The 19131-nt window shown below is 37.8% G+C and overlaps 1 protein-coding gene across 1 annotated transcript in view; it reads right to left on the bottom strand.

Annotated features, from left to right (window-relative positions):
* Window positions 1-19131, bottom strand: part of TDRD15 (tudor domain containing 15) — a 108404-nt gene that overhangs the window by 21281 nt on the left and 67992 nt on the right. The window contains 2 exon segments of the mRNA XM_065928773.1: window positions 118-282; window positions 7988-8037. Coding sequence (XP_065784845.1) covers window positions 118-282; window positions 7988-8037 — 215 coding nt within the window.

The following is a 19131-nucleotide window of genomic DNA, read 5'->3' as shown; positions in this document are numbered from 1 at the left end:
AGATAAGGCTGTGGTCCATGTGATCAGATTGGCTAGTTGTCTGTGATTGTGGTTTCAGTCTGTCTGCCCTCTGATGCCCTCTCTCAGTGCCTACCATCTTTCTTGGGTTTCTCTTACCTTGGACGTGGGGTATCTCTTCATGGCTGCTTCAGCAAAGCACAGCCACTGCTCCTTCTTGCCTTGGACGTAGGGTATCTCCTCATGGACGCTGCTCCAGACCTTGGACGTGGGGTAGCTCCTGCGCCACACAGACGTCACTACTGTGCCTCGCAGCCACTGCTCCTGAGGCGAGAGGAGAACAGGAAAGATATACCCATTTGAATGCAGAGTTACAAAGAATAGCAAGGAGAGATAAGAAAGCCTTCCTCAGTGATCAATGCAAAGAAACAGAGGAAAACAATAGAATGGGAAAGACTAGAGATCTCTTCAAGAAAATTAAAGGATACCAAGGGAACATTTCATGCAAAGGTGGGCTCAATAAAGGACCTAACAGAAATGGTATGGACCTAACAGAAGCAGAAGATATTAAGAAGAGGTGGCAAGAATACACAGAAGAAATATACCAAAAAGATTTTCACAACCCAGGTAACCATGATGGTGTGATCACTCACCTAGAACCAGACATCCTGGAATGCGAAGTCACATGGGCCTTAGGAAGCATCACTATGAACAAAGCTAGTGGAGGTGATGGAATTCCAGTTGAGTTATTTCAAATCCTAAAAGATGATGCTGTGAAAGTGCTGCACTCAATATGCCAGCAAATTTGGAAAATTCAGCAGTGGCCACAGGACTTGGAAAAGGTCAGTTTTCATTCCAATCCCAAAGAAAGGAATGCCAAAGAATGTTCAAAGATATCCCTCAAGCTCTGTTGAAATGTCAATTTTTTAACTGAGGCCATTGGCGTAAGTTTATTTTCATTGAGAACAACTTAGACAACATTTCTGGAACTGCAACAAAGCACCCAAGTTTTCCATGGTTAATAGACAGAAAAACTGACAACCTAGATGAGTTTTCAAACTTATCAGAACTAATGCCCCTTTCACTATCTTGAAATGAAATTCAAAGACAATATAGCTTTCCTATGCACAATTGTAAAGTAATAAAGTGTCTTATTGGTAATATAAAAGAGAAATAAGCAGAAAGCAATCTATAATAAAATGACATATATTTTCATAAGTGAATGCTTGGGCATGCCCACCCCAAAAGACATAAAACAGATGGCTGCATGAATGAAACCTCTACAAATACACATCTATGCAGAAGTACTATGTTGGCAATTCAGTCATGATAAGCAGCATTGCAGTCAGTGATGGGATTTTCCAAAATGGTGAACCAACACTTGGTAAAATTTCAAACAAAAAAGAATACAATTTTTCTCAATTTACATAGTGGCTACATTCCTGGAGAATTCAGTAAAGAGAAAAATGATACAAAAATAAACTTTGCTTTTATATATTAAAAAAATGGAGCTTGCTTCTAGGCCCAAATGATTATGAACATGCTTTCCACCTACCTGTATATCTGGTGGGTCATTCAAAATTCATGAGACAGAGGATTACTCACTGTAAAAAATTGTACTACATATTGAAGGACAGCCCCTAAATTTTATGTGCATGCTCAGTCACTCAATCATGTCCAACTCTTTGTGACCCCATGGACTGGAGCTCACCAGGCTCCTCTCTCCATGGGATTTTCCAGGCAAGAATACTGGAATAGGTTGCCATTTCCTTCTCCAGTGAATCTTCCCGACCCTGGGATCTAACCCATGTCTCTTGCATCTCCTGCATTGGCAGAAGTGTTTACCACTGTGCCACCTGGGAAGCCCTAGTATAACTAGTTCATGTCTAGTAAGTGTCAGTGATTCTGCCCAATCATTATGATAACCACAAGTGTCTCTCTCCTATAAATTTCCAAAACACCCCTTAGGAGGTAGTAATGCAACCATGGAACTAGACAAAAAAAAAAAAAAAATCTGTCTGAATATTCATTCATCTATCACTTACTCAACAAATACATAGTTCATATGTTTCCAGTACAGTGCTTGCTAAATGATGGGACCACATAACTTACATTCTCTTAGGGAACATGGAGTATATACAGTCATCATGAGACCACAAGGCAGTGCATAATCAATGTTATACTTAAAGAGGTATAAAAAGGTACAGGAGCTTATGGAATGAGCACATCACTTCTATGAGGAGTCAGTAAAGACATCACAAAAAATACAGTTTGATTGGACATTGGAGAATGTGCAGATATAGGCAAACAGAGATGGTGAAGGGCAATCTAGGGAGAGGTTATAGTTTGAGAAAATATATCTGAAGCATATGTGGGAAAGATTCGATCAGAATCTCAGATTTCTCAAGCAAGGACTCTAGGAAATCAGTGTGTTTAGGGAAATGCCCCCTGACTCTGGTTTGCTCTGTGAAAGGAGCGCCTGCATCTAAACCAGGGTGGCCAAAGACAGGCAGTAGACTAAACCCGTGAGTCACCGCTGTAAACCTTGTTATTATGAATCTTTAGCATGTCCTCAAACACACTGAAGCACTCCATAGGTGCTATTGCTGGGGAACTGACCAGTGCCCTCCAGCTGAAAGCTCATCTTACTAAATCAAACTGATCACATTATAGAACATCATGTTCTTTAGGGTAAGGCATCACAAACTAGTTATCATTGTGACTGTCCATATCCGGCCCTAAAGAAACGTTCACTAAAATGACTGCTAAGAACCAACAAAACAAAGTTCTCAAAGTGACAAAAAGCTGCTTTTTGAGTTTAAGACTCCATAAATCCTCACAGTATATACAGAATAGGGCTGTAACCTTAAAATATTTTTTATGGCCTCATGTTTTAATTTGTTCAAGTGAGAATATCCCTCCTTTTCCAATGAAAGCAATTTATTTCAATAAATTCAAAACATACTGATATATTTAGAGAAGGGAATACAAATCCCCAGAAATCCCATACCTCAGATACAATGATCATTAACACTTTTATGCTACTTCAAGCATAATTATGTATCTATATATTTTTCTAATACCTATACATACATACTTTACAAAGGAAGACATTCTCTACATACTCCAAAACTGACTTTCTTAATATAACGATATATTATGGGCATGTTTACATGTAGTTGGGTTTTCCTTGTGGCTCAATTGGTAAAGAATCTGCCTGCAATGCGGGAGACCTGGGTTTGATCCCTGGGTTGCGAAGATCCCCTGGAGAAGGGAATGGGTACACACTCCAGTATTCTGGCCTGGAGAATTCCATGGACTGTATAGTCTATGGGGTCGCAAAGAGTGAGACATGACTGAGTGACTTTCACTTTCATTTACATGTAGCTGTACAAATAATCGGGGCTTCCTCAGTGGTTCAGTGGTAATGAACCCATCTGCCCATGCAGAAGATATGGGTTTGATCCCTGGGTCAGGATGATCCCCTAGAGAAGGGAATGGCAACCCACTCCAATATTCTTGCCTGGGAAATCTGATGGACAAAGAAGCCTGGCAGTCTATGAAGCTACAGTCCATGAAGCCACAGAGTCAGACATTACTTAGTGACTAGGTCCATCTAGTCAAGGCCATGGTTTTTCCAGTAGTTATGTATGGATGTGAGAGTTGAACTATAAAGAACGCTAAGCACTGAAGAATTGATGCTTTTGAACTGTGGTGTTGGAGAAGACTCTTGACAGTCCCTTGGACAGTAAAAAGATCCAACCAGTCCATCCTAAAGGAGATCAGTCCTGAGAGTTCATTGGAAGGACCAATGTTGAAGCTGAAACTCCAACATGTTGGCCACCTGATGCGAAGAACTGACTCACTGGAAAAGACCCTGATGCTGGGAAAGATTGTGGGCAGGAGGAGAAGGGGATGACAGAGGATGAGATGGTTGGATGGCATCACTGACTTGATGGATATGAGTTTGAGTAAACTCCAGGAGTTGGTGATGGACAGGGAGGCCTGGCATCCTGAAGTCCATGGGGTCGCAAAGAGTCAGACATGACTGAGCAACTAAACTGAACTGAAACAACAACACAAATAATTAACTTATTTTGGGGACAGTTTCACAGAATTTCATTGTATGGATATAACACAATTCATTAACCAATCCCTGTGTATAGATGCTTAGGTAATTTTCACTTTTAGTTACTATAAGCATTGCTGCAAGGGAAAGTCTTTTGCATAAGTCTCAGCACACTTAGGCAGTTATTTCTTTAGGATTCATTTCTAGAAATAGATTTGCTGGGTATAAAGTTATGCACATTTTAAACATTATTACACACTGCCAAATTGCCCTCCAAAAGCTGTGTAATTTATATTTTCACAAGAGAAGTCAAGATATTTACTTGCTTGTACCCTTACCAATAGTGGATACTATCATGCCTTTAAATCTTTATTAATATGATAAATAAAAAATTATATCTCATTGTTTTTTTTAAAGTACATCTCTGATTAGGAAGCTTTTCATTTTTTCATTTGTCTATTGGCTTTTTATACTATAATAAATGACTTTTATTTGTATTTTTTCCATTTTTTTCTCAAGTTGTTCATCTTCTTTCGATTGATTTGTAAGAATTCTTTATACATTTAAGATATTAACTCACTGTATACCACAGTAACTCTATGGTGTTCCCAGTTGTACCTTGCATATAGTAGCTACAGAGCAAGTATTAGCTGATTGAAAGAATGAATGTTACAATATATCATACGGAAATTCTAAACTTCATGAAGTCAAATTTGTGTTCTTTTCCTCAGTAGCTTGCTATGGCACCTTTTCCACTGACTTGAAGGAAATTTTCTCTTAATAACATATTATATTAAAAATATGTATTTAATCTTTAATTCTGCTGGATCTTCTTATGTGCAAAATGTGAACAGAGACCCGATTTAAATTTCTTGCTAACACAGATCAATTGCTGTAAGATTTTTGACTGAATTGTCAAGATTTTCTCCATTGATTAGAAGTGCTGACTCCATCATATATAAAATTCTAACATAAACTAGACTCTACTTATGAATGTTCTCTTCTCTTTCATTCATCTATCTATTTCTTTTCCAGTACCACATTATTCCTATTACATTTACTTGAGAGTATACTTTGATAACTGGTAGGGCAAGTTTCCCCAGGCCTTTCCTCCCAGTTTCCTGACCATCAATAATTTTTTCTCTTCCAGATGAAAGCATGAATCCATTTGTCAATATTTTTAAATTTGCAATTTAGAATGAATTAGCATTAAATTTACAGAATATTTTGGCCAAACCTGACATCTTTACAGTAGTCTTCTACTATAGAGAATATAAAAATCAACTCCCAAAATTACTTTCTACAGCTCTGGGTGTATTCTTCATTTTAAAGTTAATTACAATAGAGTCTAATTACTATTATCATTAAATTATTATATTCATTTGACACCAAAGATTGAATATTAATTATAAAACAAATTAATTCTACATTGACATTTGTTTCGAGTTACTGGATGACAGCTTTGTTAAAATATGACACCTGGTTGAAGACAAGTCCTCTAGCAATTCAAATATTTGTGATCCCATAGTGCATAGGCTTCCTCATCAGAGTGCGGTCATGATGGGAACTACACTTTCAAGTACAGATGATCATAGTAACAGTGATGATAGTTAATACTACAGAGTTCTTGCAGATTTACAGGAGGTAAAAGCTAGACCAGGATCTAATTAGCTGGCTCAGTCTTGCTAGAAAAATGAGGCTTATAGAGAAAATGTCGCCAAAATCTAGGGAACAACGCTGGGGTTTTTGGCATTTCTGTTTGCTTCAAAGTGAGACCCACCCTGCAATCCTTTTATTCCTCTCCTGTCTAAAAAGCACTCAAAACAGAAAAACAAGAGAAAGTCTCTAAAATACAAGTTGAAAGCAAGCAACCTCTAGTCTAGGAAAATCTATCACATAAAAATGTGTACCCTGTGTGGTTAAAAATCCTATTGGAGAGGTAAGTCCTGGTCACTAGAATTGAGAGACTTGTGACATTTCCCATTTTAACATTCTCCTGAAGTATCCAATAATCTCTCCACTTTCTACTTTTATCTGCAACAAATAGAGAATATGATCAAGTGACAAGTTTTATGGCACAGCCTTCAAGCTCTGCATATTGAGTTTTAGGAAAGGACAAGTAGGGACACAGACATGCAAAGTTCTAGCATCAAAAAAGAAAAAGAGTCAAATATGTGAGAAGTGGCTTTTGGTTGGGGAATAATGAAAGATAAAAATTAACATACAGGATGATGTCAGATCATAGATGAAACTGAATCTCAGTCAAAAAAATAAATAAATAAAGGAGGATACAGTCTTTCAGGCAAAGAAATAACAGTATCCACAAAGTGCTTCTGGACATGAGACAAGAGTCAAATGGAATTAAAATATAAATGCTCCACGCTCACAAAATAAAAAAAATAAATAAAATAAAATATAAATGCTAAGAAACACTACTAAATATATATTCAATCTTTCATTCATTTACTCAGAAAGTAGTTACTGCAAAAGAATTCAGCGATGATGAAAACTGACACAGAACTTCCATGAAGTAGGAGGAGGATCAGGGTAATGGGTAGTATAAGATAGTATACAGGCAAATATACAGCATTATATCAGGTTTTATATCATTTTTACATCAAAATTGACAAGCAAAATTGAAACTGATCCAAAAATTTGGGAACACAACTGTCTTGAGTTTTCACTTTCTCTCATGAAGGAGGATTCATGTACCAGCATGGATCTCAGAGCACACGGTACCTCACTAAAACAGGGACACAGACCCCAAAGCATAGGCATTCACCCATGAGGAATGGCTGTCAGGGGAAGATATATAAGTCAAGCTCCTAATCATGAGTTTTTCTCAGTAGAATTTCTGGTTGCGGCAGATAATCTTTGCTGTGTTAAATATTTACATGGTATGTAGACATGACTGTTTTACATGTCCACACATAAGCAATGGGTATTTCTCCAAGGGGAATAAATCCCTTGGGACACTGAACTGTAAGACTCTCCAGTCAAGAAGATTCTTGAGAAGTGAGGAAGTAGAGGGCTCCCCTGACACATGGCTCATCCCTCAGAAAGCTCTGTGGCATGCACAAGTCCTAACCCTTTGAGGAGTCAGGGGAAAAACTGAGGTTTCCCACCATCTTCTCAGCTCCTCCCTCTCTTGAATGTCTCCTACCACTAGTAACACACTTCATGTGATTAATTAAATAAAGGATAATCCATGCGTCTTAAGTATCCCCACAATTAACCTTTAGTTAGCATTGTCATAGCACTCATTTCATGCTTCTGTTTGTGTCACAGTCTCTCTAAACCATGAATTCCAAGTACCAGGGCCTCTCACAGAGTTGACAAGGATGCATGAAAAGAAGGTGTGATTAGTTATATGGAAATGCTTAGTAAAACACAGATTGCCAAGAAACTCTATTTTCAGTCATTCTAACCATAATGTTCTATACTGAAAAACTGTCCTTCCTGCGAAGTTTCCATGATGTTTTCTTATTTTTCCTCCTCATAAAAGCTTATATTTCCCCCTCTCTCAGAATGAAATGGCAACCCACTCCAGTATTCCTGCCTGGAGAATCCCCTGGACAGAGGAGCCTGACAGGCTACAGTCCATAGAGTCACACAGAGTCAGAAACGACTGAAGCGACTTAGCCACACACTCTCAGATTTACGCCACACTTAATAGTAAAGCAAAGGGAAAATCTATTGAGCTGCAAATAACTAAAAAATGAGAATTTTTTACCCTTTTGTATCAGTTACAGTTATGAAGTCTTAAATCTGACAAACAGGGAGGGTAGAAACTCAAATAGGATTTCTACATTACAGTCTTGAGGCAGAATTTCTTTGGGAAATTTTGGGTTTTGTTTTTCAGGCCTTCAGTTAATTGAATAGAGCTCACCCACATTATGAGGGCAAACTTCTTTACTTGAGGTCAACTGACTGTAGATATTGGTCAAATCTACCTAGTACCTGCAGAGCAACATCTGAACTTGTTACACCAAACAACTGGGCACCATAGCCTAGCAAAGTCAACATATAAAATTTAACCATCATGCCTTCATTCTGGGGATAGCACAGAACTTTTGCTCTCAGTATAATCAAATACAAGACAAATTATATGACAAAGCTGGTTTTATATTTTGAATGGGAACAGAAATTCTTAAGTTCTTAAATTAAGCTGATTCTTAAATTCACATCAAAATGCAAAGAACAAAGAATAACCAGAATAATTTTTCAAAAGAAGAACAAAGTTGGAAAACTACACAACCATGCATTAAGACCTCACAAAATTACAAGATCAAGACAGTGTTGAAGTGGCATAAAGAGGGACATATAAATCTACAAAATAGAAAACAGAATCCAAACATAGAGTCATACAAATATGCTCAACTGCATTTTGTTAAAGGTACCACGGTAATTCAATCTGAAAGGACAATCATTTCATCAAATGATGCTGGAAAAATTGCATTTTCAGTTGGGAAAAATATGAGCCTTGATTCTTCCCTCAACACCTACACAATAAATAACTTGAAATAGAAAACTCACAGAAGAAAACATAACAAAAAGATATTCATAGTGTTGGGGTAGTCAGTGATTCCTTACAGACAGTGGTACTACTCTGTACCTAACAGCAGTAGGTACAGAGCATCTATTAATATGCACACAAAGTAGAATGACAGGGACATGCCATTGCCCATAGGGGACATGTCACCTACACCCATAGAATGTACAACACCAAGGGTGAACCCTAACATTCGACTATGGGTAATCTGATAGTAAACTATGGACTTTGAGTTATTTTGATGTGTCACAGCAGGTTCATCAATTTTAACACATGCAGCACTCTGGTAGGAGATCTTGATAATGGAGGAATTTATACACGTGTGGGGGCAAGGGATATAGGAGGAGTCTTTGTACCTTTCTCTCAATTTCACTGTGAACTTAAATCTGCTCTTAAAGAAATAAAGTCTATAAAAAATATCCCCTAGATAGCATGCCAAAGTCTCAGACATAAAAAAGTGATAAAATGGATTTCATAAACTAAGATGTGATCTTTGAAAGACACCATCAAAAAACACAAATCACTGCAATAAATGATATCCAGAATATATTTTTAAAGATCCTATAATTTAAGAACAAAAAGACAAACTACCCAAAGATTAAAAATGGGTAAACAGTGGGGAAAAAAAAACTTAACAAAAAAAGAAATATGAATGGTGAATAAGCACATGAAAAGGTACTCAATGTGACTAGCAATAAGAAAAATATAAATGACTAGATACTACCACACACTCACTGGAATGAGGAAAATTAATATAAATATTGGTGAGGATGTGGAGCAAATGAAACTCTCATGCATTACTAGTGAGAGTTTAAACAGTAAAACCATCTTGGAAAACTGTTTGGCAGTTTCTTAAAAAGTTCAATTAACATCTACCCTGCAACCTAGAAATTTCACTCCATGTACTAACTCATGAGAAATGAAAACATATATCCACATACAGACTTATACAAGAATATTCCTAGTAACTTAATTTTTAATAGAAAAAAACTGGAAACAATCCAAACGTCCATCAACAGAAAAATGAGTAAATTGTGGTATATTTTTATCATGAAGTACTTCTCAGTAATTAAATGGAAAAACTCACGGCTATCTGCAACAACATAGATGAATCTCATGGAAGCTATAATGGTGAAAGGAAACCAGATTTTTTTAAACCATACTGAATTATTTCTTAAAATAAGAAAAGTACATTACACTCTTCTATGGTGACAGGTGAACAGTGGCTGCCTTTGAATGGGAAGGAATTATTTAGAAAGAGACGTGAGGGAGCTCACTGAGTTGTGAGTCATACTCCAACCGACATATGTGTTACAGGCATATATACATTTTTCAGAACTCAACAAACTACACCCTTAAAATAGTTTTATTTTATTGCATGTAAAGCATACCTAAATAAAAAGAAAAATGTACTCCTTTATACCAACAATGACTAGAATGTGTAATTTTTACATATGTGTGAATATGTCTGGACTAGGTATTCTATAGATTTGTATGTCCATCCTTTTGCCATTTACAATTAAAAAGCTGTAATAAGCATAGCAATACACAACTCTCTTCAAATTAATCTATAAATAATATCAACAAAGTATCTTATAGAACTTGACAAACTAAATATTAAAATTTATACTGAAGAACAAAAGGCCAAAAATTGTCATGACAATTGTGAGTAAAAAGACCAAATAGGGAAATTTGTTCTGACAGATGTGAAGACTGACTCTGAAGCTACAGTAAATGAGACAATGTGATAATGGTATGGGAATAAGCAAATAAACTGAGGGAAAATATAAAACACTTGGAAACAGACTCACAAGTATATGTAAATGTACATAGAGCAGAGAGGTAGCATTAAATCCTATAGACAGACTCGCCAATAATGTTGTGTTAGAAAAATTGTTTATCTATATGGGAAAAAAATTAGAGTGCCACTTCTCTCCACCTGGGGCTTCCCTGATAGCTCAGTTGGTAAAGAATCTGTTTGCAATGTAGGAGACCTTGGTTCTCTTCCTGGGTCGGAAAGATCTGCTAGAGAAGAGATAGGTTACCCACACCGGTATTCTTGGGCTTCCCTTGTGACTCAGCTGGTAAGAATCCACCTGCAATGTGGGAGACCTAGGTTTGATCCCTGGGTTAGGAAGATCCCCAGAAGAAGGGAAAGGCTATTCACTTCAGTATTCTGTCCTGGAGAATTCCATGGACTGTATACTCCATGGAGTCACAAAGAGTCGGACACGACTGAGTGACTTTCACTTTCACTCCACATACATACACACACACATGCACACACACACACATTCCCTCCTTCTTCCCACTCTCATCTCTCTCTCTCTCTCTATATATATATATATATATATACATATACACAAATATATATTAATATATATACACATGTTTGTAAGTATATATTAATATATATATACACACAAAAGATAATAGCATAACTTTAAGCAGACTTTTAAAACTTCAAGGAGAATAGATATATCCATATCTTGATAGTCTTGTTATAGGAAAGAATTTCTTTAAGTTACAACCCCACTACCAGGCCCTGGATTCTACCTTCTACTCTCTGCTTTTATGACTTTGCCTTTTTTTATTTTTTTTGAGTTTGACTTTTTTAGATTCAAATAATATGAGTGAGATCATGAGGTATATGACTTTTTGTGTCTGGCTTATTTCATGTAAGGTCTTCCATCATATTATTATACATTGGTTATATTCAGGTCCATCCACATTACTGCAAATGACAAGATTTCCTTCCTTGGGATTCCGATGTGAGAAAAAAATTAATTAATTTCACAGTGTATACATATATTAAACACCAGGTTGTACACCACAAAAAGTTTTTATTTATCAAGTATACAACCTAAATCAAATCCCTTATGACTGTACAGTGGAAGTGAGAAATAGATTTAAGGGACTAGATCTGATAGACAGAGTGCCTGATGAACTATGGATGGAGGTTTGTGACATTGTACAGAAGACAGGAATCAAGGCAATCCCCCCAAAAAAAGAAATGCAAAAAGCAAAATGGCTGTCTAAGGAGGCCTTACAAATAACTGTGAAAAGAAGGGAAGCAAAAAGCAAAGGAGAAAAGTAAAGATATACCATTTGAATGCAGAGTTCCAAAGAATAGCAAGGAGAGATAAGAAAGCCTTCCTCAGTGATCAGTGCAAAGAAACAGAGGAAAACAATAGAATGGGCAAGACTAGAGATCTCTTCAAGAAAATCAGAGATACCAAGGGAATATTTCATGCAAAGATGGGCACAGTAAAGGACAGAAATGGTAGGGACCTAACAGAAGCAGAAGATATTAAGAAGAGGTGGCAAGAATACACAGAAGAACTGTACAAAAAAGATCTCATGACCAGATAATTACGATGGTGTGATCACTCACCTAGAGCCAGACATCCTGGAATGTGAAGTCATTTGGGCCTTAGGAAGCATCACTATGAACAAAGCTAGTGGAGGTGATGGGATACCAGTTGAGCTATTTCAAATTCTGAAACATGATGCTATGAAAGTGCTGCACTCAAAATGCCAGCAAATTTGGAAAACTCAGCAGTGGCCACAGGACTGGAAAAGGTCAGTTTTCATTCCAATCCCAAAGAAAGGCAATGCCAAAGAATGCTCAAACTATCGTACAATTGCACTCATCTCACACACTAGTAAAGTAATGCTTAAAATTCTCCAAGCCAGGCTTCAGTAATATATGAACCGTGAACTTCCAGATGTTCAAGCTGGTTTTAAAAAAGGCAGAAGAACCAGAGATCAAATTGCCAACATCCGCTGGATCATCAAAAAAGCAAGAGAATTCCAGAAAAACATCTGTTTTTGCTTTATTGACTATGCCACAGCCTTTGACTGTGTGGATCACAGTAAACTGTGGAAAATTCTGAAAGAGATGGAAATACCAGACCACCTGACCTGTCTCTTGAGAAATCTGCATCCAGGTCAGGAAGCAACAGTTAACTGGACATGGAACAACAGACTGGTTCCAAATAGGAAAAGTAGTACATCAAGGCTGTATATTGTCACCCTGCTTATTTAATTTATAGGCAGAGCACATCATGAGAAACGCTGGGCTGGAGGAAGCACAAGCTAGAATCAAGATTGTCGGGAGAAACATCAATAACCTCAGATATGCAGATGACACCACCCTTATGGCAGAAAGTGAAGAAGAACTAAAGAGCCTCTTGATGAAAGTAAAAGAGGAGAGTGAAAAAGTTGGCTTAAAGCTCAACATTCAGAAAACTAAGATCATGGCAGCCAGTCCCATCACTTCATGGGAAATAGATGGGGAAACAGTGGAAACAGTGTCAGATTTTATTTTTTGGGCTCCCAAATCACTGCAGATGGTGACTGTAGCCATGAAATTAAAAGATGCTTACTCCTTGGAAGGAAAGTTATGACCAACCTAGATAGCATATCAAAAAGCAGAGACATTACTTCGTCAACAAAGATCCATCTAGTCAAGGTTATGATTTTTCCAGTGGTCATGTATGGATGTGACAGTTGGACTATAAAGAAAGCTGAGGGCCAAAGAATTGATGCTTTTGAACTGTGGTGTTGGAGAAGATTCTTGAGAGGCCCTTGGGCTGCAAGGAGATCCAACCAGTCCATCCTAAAGGAAATCAGTCCTGAATATTCATTGGAAGGGCTGATGTTGAAGCTGAAACTCCAATATTTTGAACACCTGATGCAAAGAGCTGACTCATTCGAAAAGACCCTGATATTGGGAAAGATGGAGGGCAGGAGGAGAAGGAGACGACAGAGGATGAGATGGTTGGATGGCATCACCGACTCAATGGACATGAGTTTGATTAAACTCCGGGAGTTGGTGATAGACAGGGAGGCCTGGCGTGCTGTGGTTCATGGGGTTACAAAGAGTCAGACACGAGTGAGCGACTGAACTGACTGACTGACTGCCTTCACTCCTAGGCAGGAAGGTGGATTATAAATTCAGGTATAACACTGCCTAAGAACCCAGTATTAAATAATCATTCTTTCAACTTCAGCATTATCTTCTCCACTGAACTCTACTGGAAGAGAAAAATACCCACAGGAGATATGAAGCCCTCAATCCTCCAAGTTAAATCTGGATTGGTCCAGAACTGGTGATTTATAGGGGGTAAGTATGTGGGACACGGAACCTCAACAAAGTCATCTGGCATCGTGCAACAGTCCATTCATTTCACCTACCTTCGGACCTCCCTCCAAACCTAGAGAAAATGGCCAACCATCCTACCTACAGTCCAGGAGATTGATCAGAAAGTGGACAGGAACTACTTTATATTTCCTGAAAATATTTAAAATTTTGAAGTCTTACAAATAAAGTAGTCTAATACTCATTAACTTTAATGTACTCTCCATAATGGCTTCTATGAAATGTTACTGTTTCCTTTTAATTTTTTTAGTTTAATGAACCTTTTAGTCTTATTGTGAGCAACACCACTTATAATGAAAAATAGTCTCCTTGTATAGAACAAAATCGCTCACAATATCTGAAGATAAAGGCAAACAAATTCTTTAGATCATCCTCCCCAGTTTTCTGATCAAAAGCTGTCTAAAACCCTGTCCTGGATCCTGGGTGTTTGAAGGACAGTACATGAGTGCTAAGTCGCTTCAGTTGTGTCTGACTCTTTGTGACACTATGGACTGTACCCTCCCAGGATCCTCTGTCCATGGGATTCTCCAGGCAAGAATACTGGAGTGTGTTGCCTTTCTCTCCTCTGGGGGATCTTCTAGACCCAAGGATCCAAACCCAGTCTCCTGCACTGGCAGGCGGGTTCTTTACTAGTACCACCTGGGAAGGCCATACCATCCCTACAAACACCTACTACATACAAACAGGCACATAATCTACAAGGATGCTGCTTCACAAAATGGGAGGGTAGGAGACTGGCTGAAATTCCCACTCTGAGACAAATCACTAAGTGAACTTTGTTAAGTCAGTATAGTCTCCCTCAGCCATTCTCTTCATTTGTCACACTGGCATTACAATACTGACATATTCTACAAAGGCTTTCAAAGTTTACGTGTAAGAAAGGGTTTTGAAATACAGCTGTCTCTGCAAGTGCCTGGGAGATAGCAAAGATTCTACATTAGTTTGTGTACACCCCACATACAACCAGTTCAGTGAAGAAGGAAATTCATAAAGGAAGATGGAGGATAAAAACAGAACACAGAAGCCACTCAGATTTTTCCTGAGGGCTCAAGTTACCTTCTCATACTCCATCTCATTTCCTACTCTGTTCTCCATTCATCAGCTTACTCTGCCCCATCCTTTACACCTGGATCAAGACGGCACCAGGTACAATACAAGCAAGCATTTCCACTGTCTGTGGCCCAATTTTCCCACACCCTTTGTTTACCTTTCATGCTACTTCATTTTCGTAAAAGCTCTAGGATTTAATTGTTGCCTCACATAACACTTTCCCCCACTTTTTTATTCTAAGTGTACATGATGGTAACCAAAGGCAGACTCTTCACATTTAGGTGGAAACTGAACTCAAATATATTTATTTTTACTTTTAAAACATTATAAAGATGTTTCAGCAGATCTTACAACTACTTCCCAACCCAGCTATGTTCGAAACTGGATTATATTTTCCTGAGTTTTCTTAATTTGCATTCCAGATTAAGTAATATTCTGTGCCTTCTTCCCAATTGTCCTTCCACTGCCTGCAATAAACCTGAGAAAAAAAGTTTCTTTAAATTAGGCACCATTCACTTAGGTTTTTCCCTGGGGACATAAAATGATTGACCTTTGCACTACCTTCTCTGCCATCCATAAACAGACCCTGACATTACCTGTACATGGACGGAGGCTCTCATCCCATCTCCTGTCCCACAGCAGCAGTGTGTATTTTCCTACTTACAAAGGTGATCTGAATTTCTGGTGTGATTCTCATGAACACTCTGCAAACTCTTCCCATGATATTTGACCATTATATTGAGAAGTCATGCTCTGGGCAATAAGTTAAGTTAAATTTACAGGTGATCTGATGCTTTACTACTTGTTAAATTTATAACATCATTTCTTTGAAAATCAGTCTTCAGTTTAAATAAGTCACCTCTTCTTGATCTTTTGAATTCTCTTTAATACAAAATTCAGACTGATCTGCAAGAAATCTCAGGACTGAAGTACGGCAAAAGTGAGACAGATGTTGCACTTTATGTGATATAATAATTATTTTTATCCTACCACCTTTGCTTCACTAAAGGAATATAAGAAATAGGAGACAATTACTCTTAAGTAGAGAGTTTTTTCTTATTTTCTATATGTCTGAATGTTCTTCTCATTACAGCTTCCAAATAGAAGCAAATGACTATATGCCTGAATTTACAAGGTGTTAGGCTCAAGGCTACCTAAAGGATCTGCAGTAAATGTCGACCAGACAGTGTGCCAGTCACTGTGCTTGGCTGGCAGTAAGACGGTGAAGAATGTACTGTTTTTGAGCTTGAGCATCTTAGAGTCTGATGGGGGAATGCAGTCATGTGAACAATCACAATTCTGTGTAATAAATGCTATTAAAAAGGAAACCAGGACATGGAGAAGGGACTGTAACTCAGACTGGTTTTGAGGTCATAAAATACTAGTACCTGATTTGGAGGAAGAGGGAAGATATACAAGTAACAGGGTGAGACAGGAGGCCAGACACTGACGGCCTTATAGATTATATTAAGAAGCTGGAACTTCAACTTGAAAACAATGCAAAGTTATTTTAAAAATTTTAATACACAGAGGATGGGTATAATCAGATTTTTAAAAGCATGTACTATTTTACAGCATGGAGATGGATTGAAAGAAGAAAGTTTGGAGACATGGCAATATAAAACAGATATTCCCAGAGGCAGGGAAACTGCTCAGATATGAATGGACAGCCAACCAGGCAGCTGGGAAAAAAACCTGAGAAGACTCTTCTGACAGTGGCTGCACATCACAGGTAATCAAGTTTCAGAAGAGCAAAATTCCCAAATATCAAAAATAATGCACCAACAATTAATAAGTATTCCTGTGCATCTAACAATTCACCCATAGCTCTGTGAAAGGATATATACTTGGGACCAGGGATATCTGAGTTAAAATCCCACACCTGTCAGTGTGACAAGGGATATAATCTTGGGACATTCACCTGAACTCAGACTTTCCTCATCTGCAAAATAAAAATGATGTCTCCACCTCACAGGATTGTTGCAAGGATTACAGATATAAAGAGCTTAGCACTGTGTTTGGTACACAGTTATTCTTATTAGCACATGCCTGTTGAATCTGAATGAGTTATTCAGACAGGAGTCCCTACCCTCCGGGGACTTACAATTCTTACACAGGGAGAGATCACTAAACTACCTAATGGCAGACTTGGCTTCTCTCCAATTTAATCTCTGGTTCCATTCAAAAACGGTCACCATCTATAAAACCAGGAAAAACAGGAGGCTGAGAGTAAGGAAACAAGTCTTGTTAAAATATGTTCCAGCATTAGACCACCTACTGTCTTGGTTCTAAGTAGGTAAGCCCAAAGGTAATCCACAGCAATGCTCGCCGTGTGTAGGGCCAGCTGCTAGACCCAGGACTGGGAGAAAGGCAAAGGAAGGCAAGAGAAAAACTGACATAGCTCTATTAACTTTGTGTCTGGTTGCAAAGGGATAACTACCAAGAAAAGTGCCTTCACATCACCAAGTATCACATGCAAATTACTAAAAATAGAGTAGTTGCCTTTTCTGGAAATGTAGCAACAAAAGAGATGTTTATCTATTTTCATTCAGTCTCTTCTCCCCAGACTCATTAAGAATCAGGTAGCCCAGAGTTACAATCTGAGTTCAGCTACTCTCCAGCCATGATTTTGGGCATATTAATATTACTAAGCCTGGGTATCATCAACTATAAAATGAAAATAAAAATGAATTATATAGCATACATAAAATAATATACACTAAATGCTAAGCATAATACTTGGACATATTTAGTACTAAAATAATTTATTAGTATGTGTGAAAGCCATTTAGTCGTGTCTGACTCTTTGCAACCACATGGACTATAGTCTGCCAGGCTCCTCTATCCATGGAATTCTCCAGGTCAGAATACTGAAGTGGGTAGCCATTCCCTTCTCCAGGGGAGATCTTTCCAAGGGATCGAACCCAGATCTCTTACATTACAGGCGATTCTTTACCATCTGAGCCACCAGGGAAGCCCCATATTTATTACTAGTTCATTAATTATGGCAGCTACATGAATATAGCAGTTGTGCCCCTTTACCATGTCCATCTTCCCCTCTGCACCATAAAAAACCATTTCCCCTATTCTCTACCTCAAATAGCTCTTCTTGTCCCAGCAAAGCTCACATAGCTGCTATCAGGCCACAAGGCTATGTCCTGTTCTACAGGCAGAGTCCTTTTCTGCTCAGAGAGAGAGTCAAAAAGGCCAAAGGTCACTCTGGTTTATTAGAAACAGCATCAGCGTGGGTGACAGTACAATTCTGTCACTTAGGAATTCTGTAGCCTCACATAGAGTCACTTAACTCCTGTGAGTTTGTTTCCACATGTGTACAGCAGGAAATATACACATACTTCCACAGAAGTGTTAAGAGAATTACATCACAATATTTATGTCAAGGTGCTTTGGAACTTGTAATACATTCTCTGAATGAGTAAATCCCCACTAGTATCACACAGGTGCAGAGTAGTTGCTCTTTTCTGTTTTCATCATACTATCTCAGATCACACTATTAGAAAACCCAACAGGTCACACTAGCACTTAATGCATAAAATTTGTTTTCTTTGAACACTTAGTGATCAGGGTTACTTAGGGAAAGGTTTACTGAATTTTCCTACGGAGTACTTCTGTATTACAGTGATTTTATCTTCTGCTTATTTTTTTTAACTTTTATAATTATAGACTCACAAGAAGTTGCAAAATTCATACAGAGAGGAGGTTCTCTCTACCCACCACCTTGCTCCTCCCAATGGTGACATCTTATATAACTACATTATCAAAACTAGGAAAATGGAGATTAAAGCTCAAAAAAAAAGGTGATTCTGTAAAACAGTAAAAAGGAAACACTTCAGAGGAGATAAAACCAAAACCCTGGCAATCATAAAAGAAAAAGATCAAAGAATTTAACTAAATACAAATATTTTAAAATTCAACATTTTTTGAGGAACCTCTGTATTATTCTCCAAAGTGGATGTATCAATTTATATTTCCATCAACAATATAGGAGGTTTCCTTTTTACCACATCTTCTCCAGCATGTATTGTTTATAGATTTTTTTTGATGACCATTCTGAGCAGGGTGAGGTGGTACCCCCTTACAGCTGTGATTTGCATTTCTCTAATAATTAGTGATGTTGAATATCCTTTCATGGGTATTTTGGCCATCTCTATGTCTTCTTTTGAGAAATGTCTATTGAGACCTTTTGCTCACTTTTTGATTGGGTTGTTTTATTGCTACTGAGGTTCCTGAACTGTCTGTATATTTTGGAGATTAATCCCTTGCTAGTTGCTTCATTTGCAAATATTTTCTCCCATTTCAAGGGCTGTCTTTCATTTTGCT

The sequence above is a fragment of the Muntiacus reevesi genome, chromosome 3 (assembly GCF_963930625.1).
Source record: "Muntiacus reevesi chromosome 3, mMunRee1.1, whole genome shotgun sequence".
NCBI classification, from domain to species: Eukaryota; Metazoa; Chordata; class Mammalia; order Artiodactyla; family Cervidae; genus Muntiacus; species Muntiacus reevesi.
This window is presented reverse-complemented; position numbering and strand designations above follow the sequence as displayed.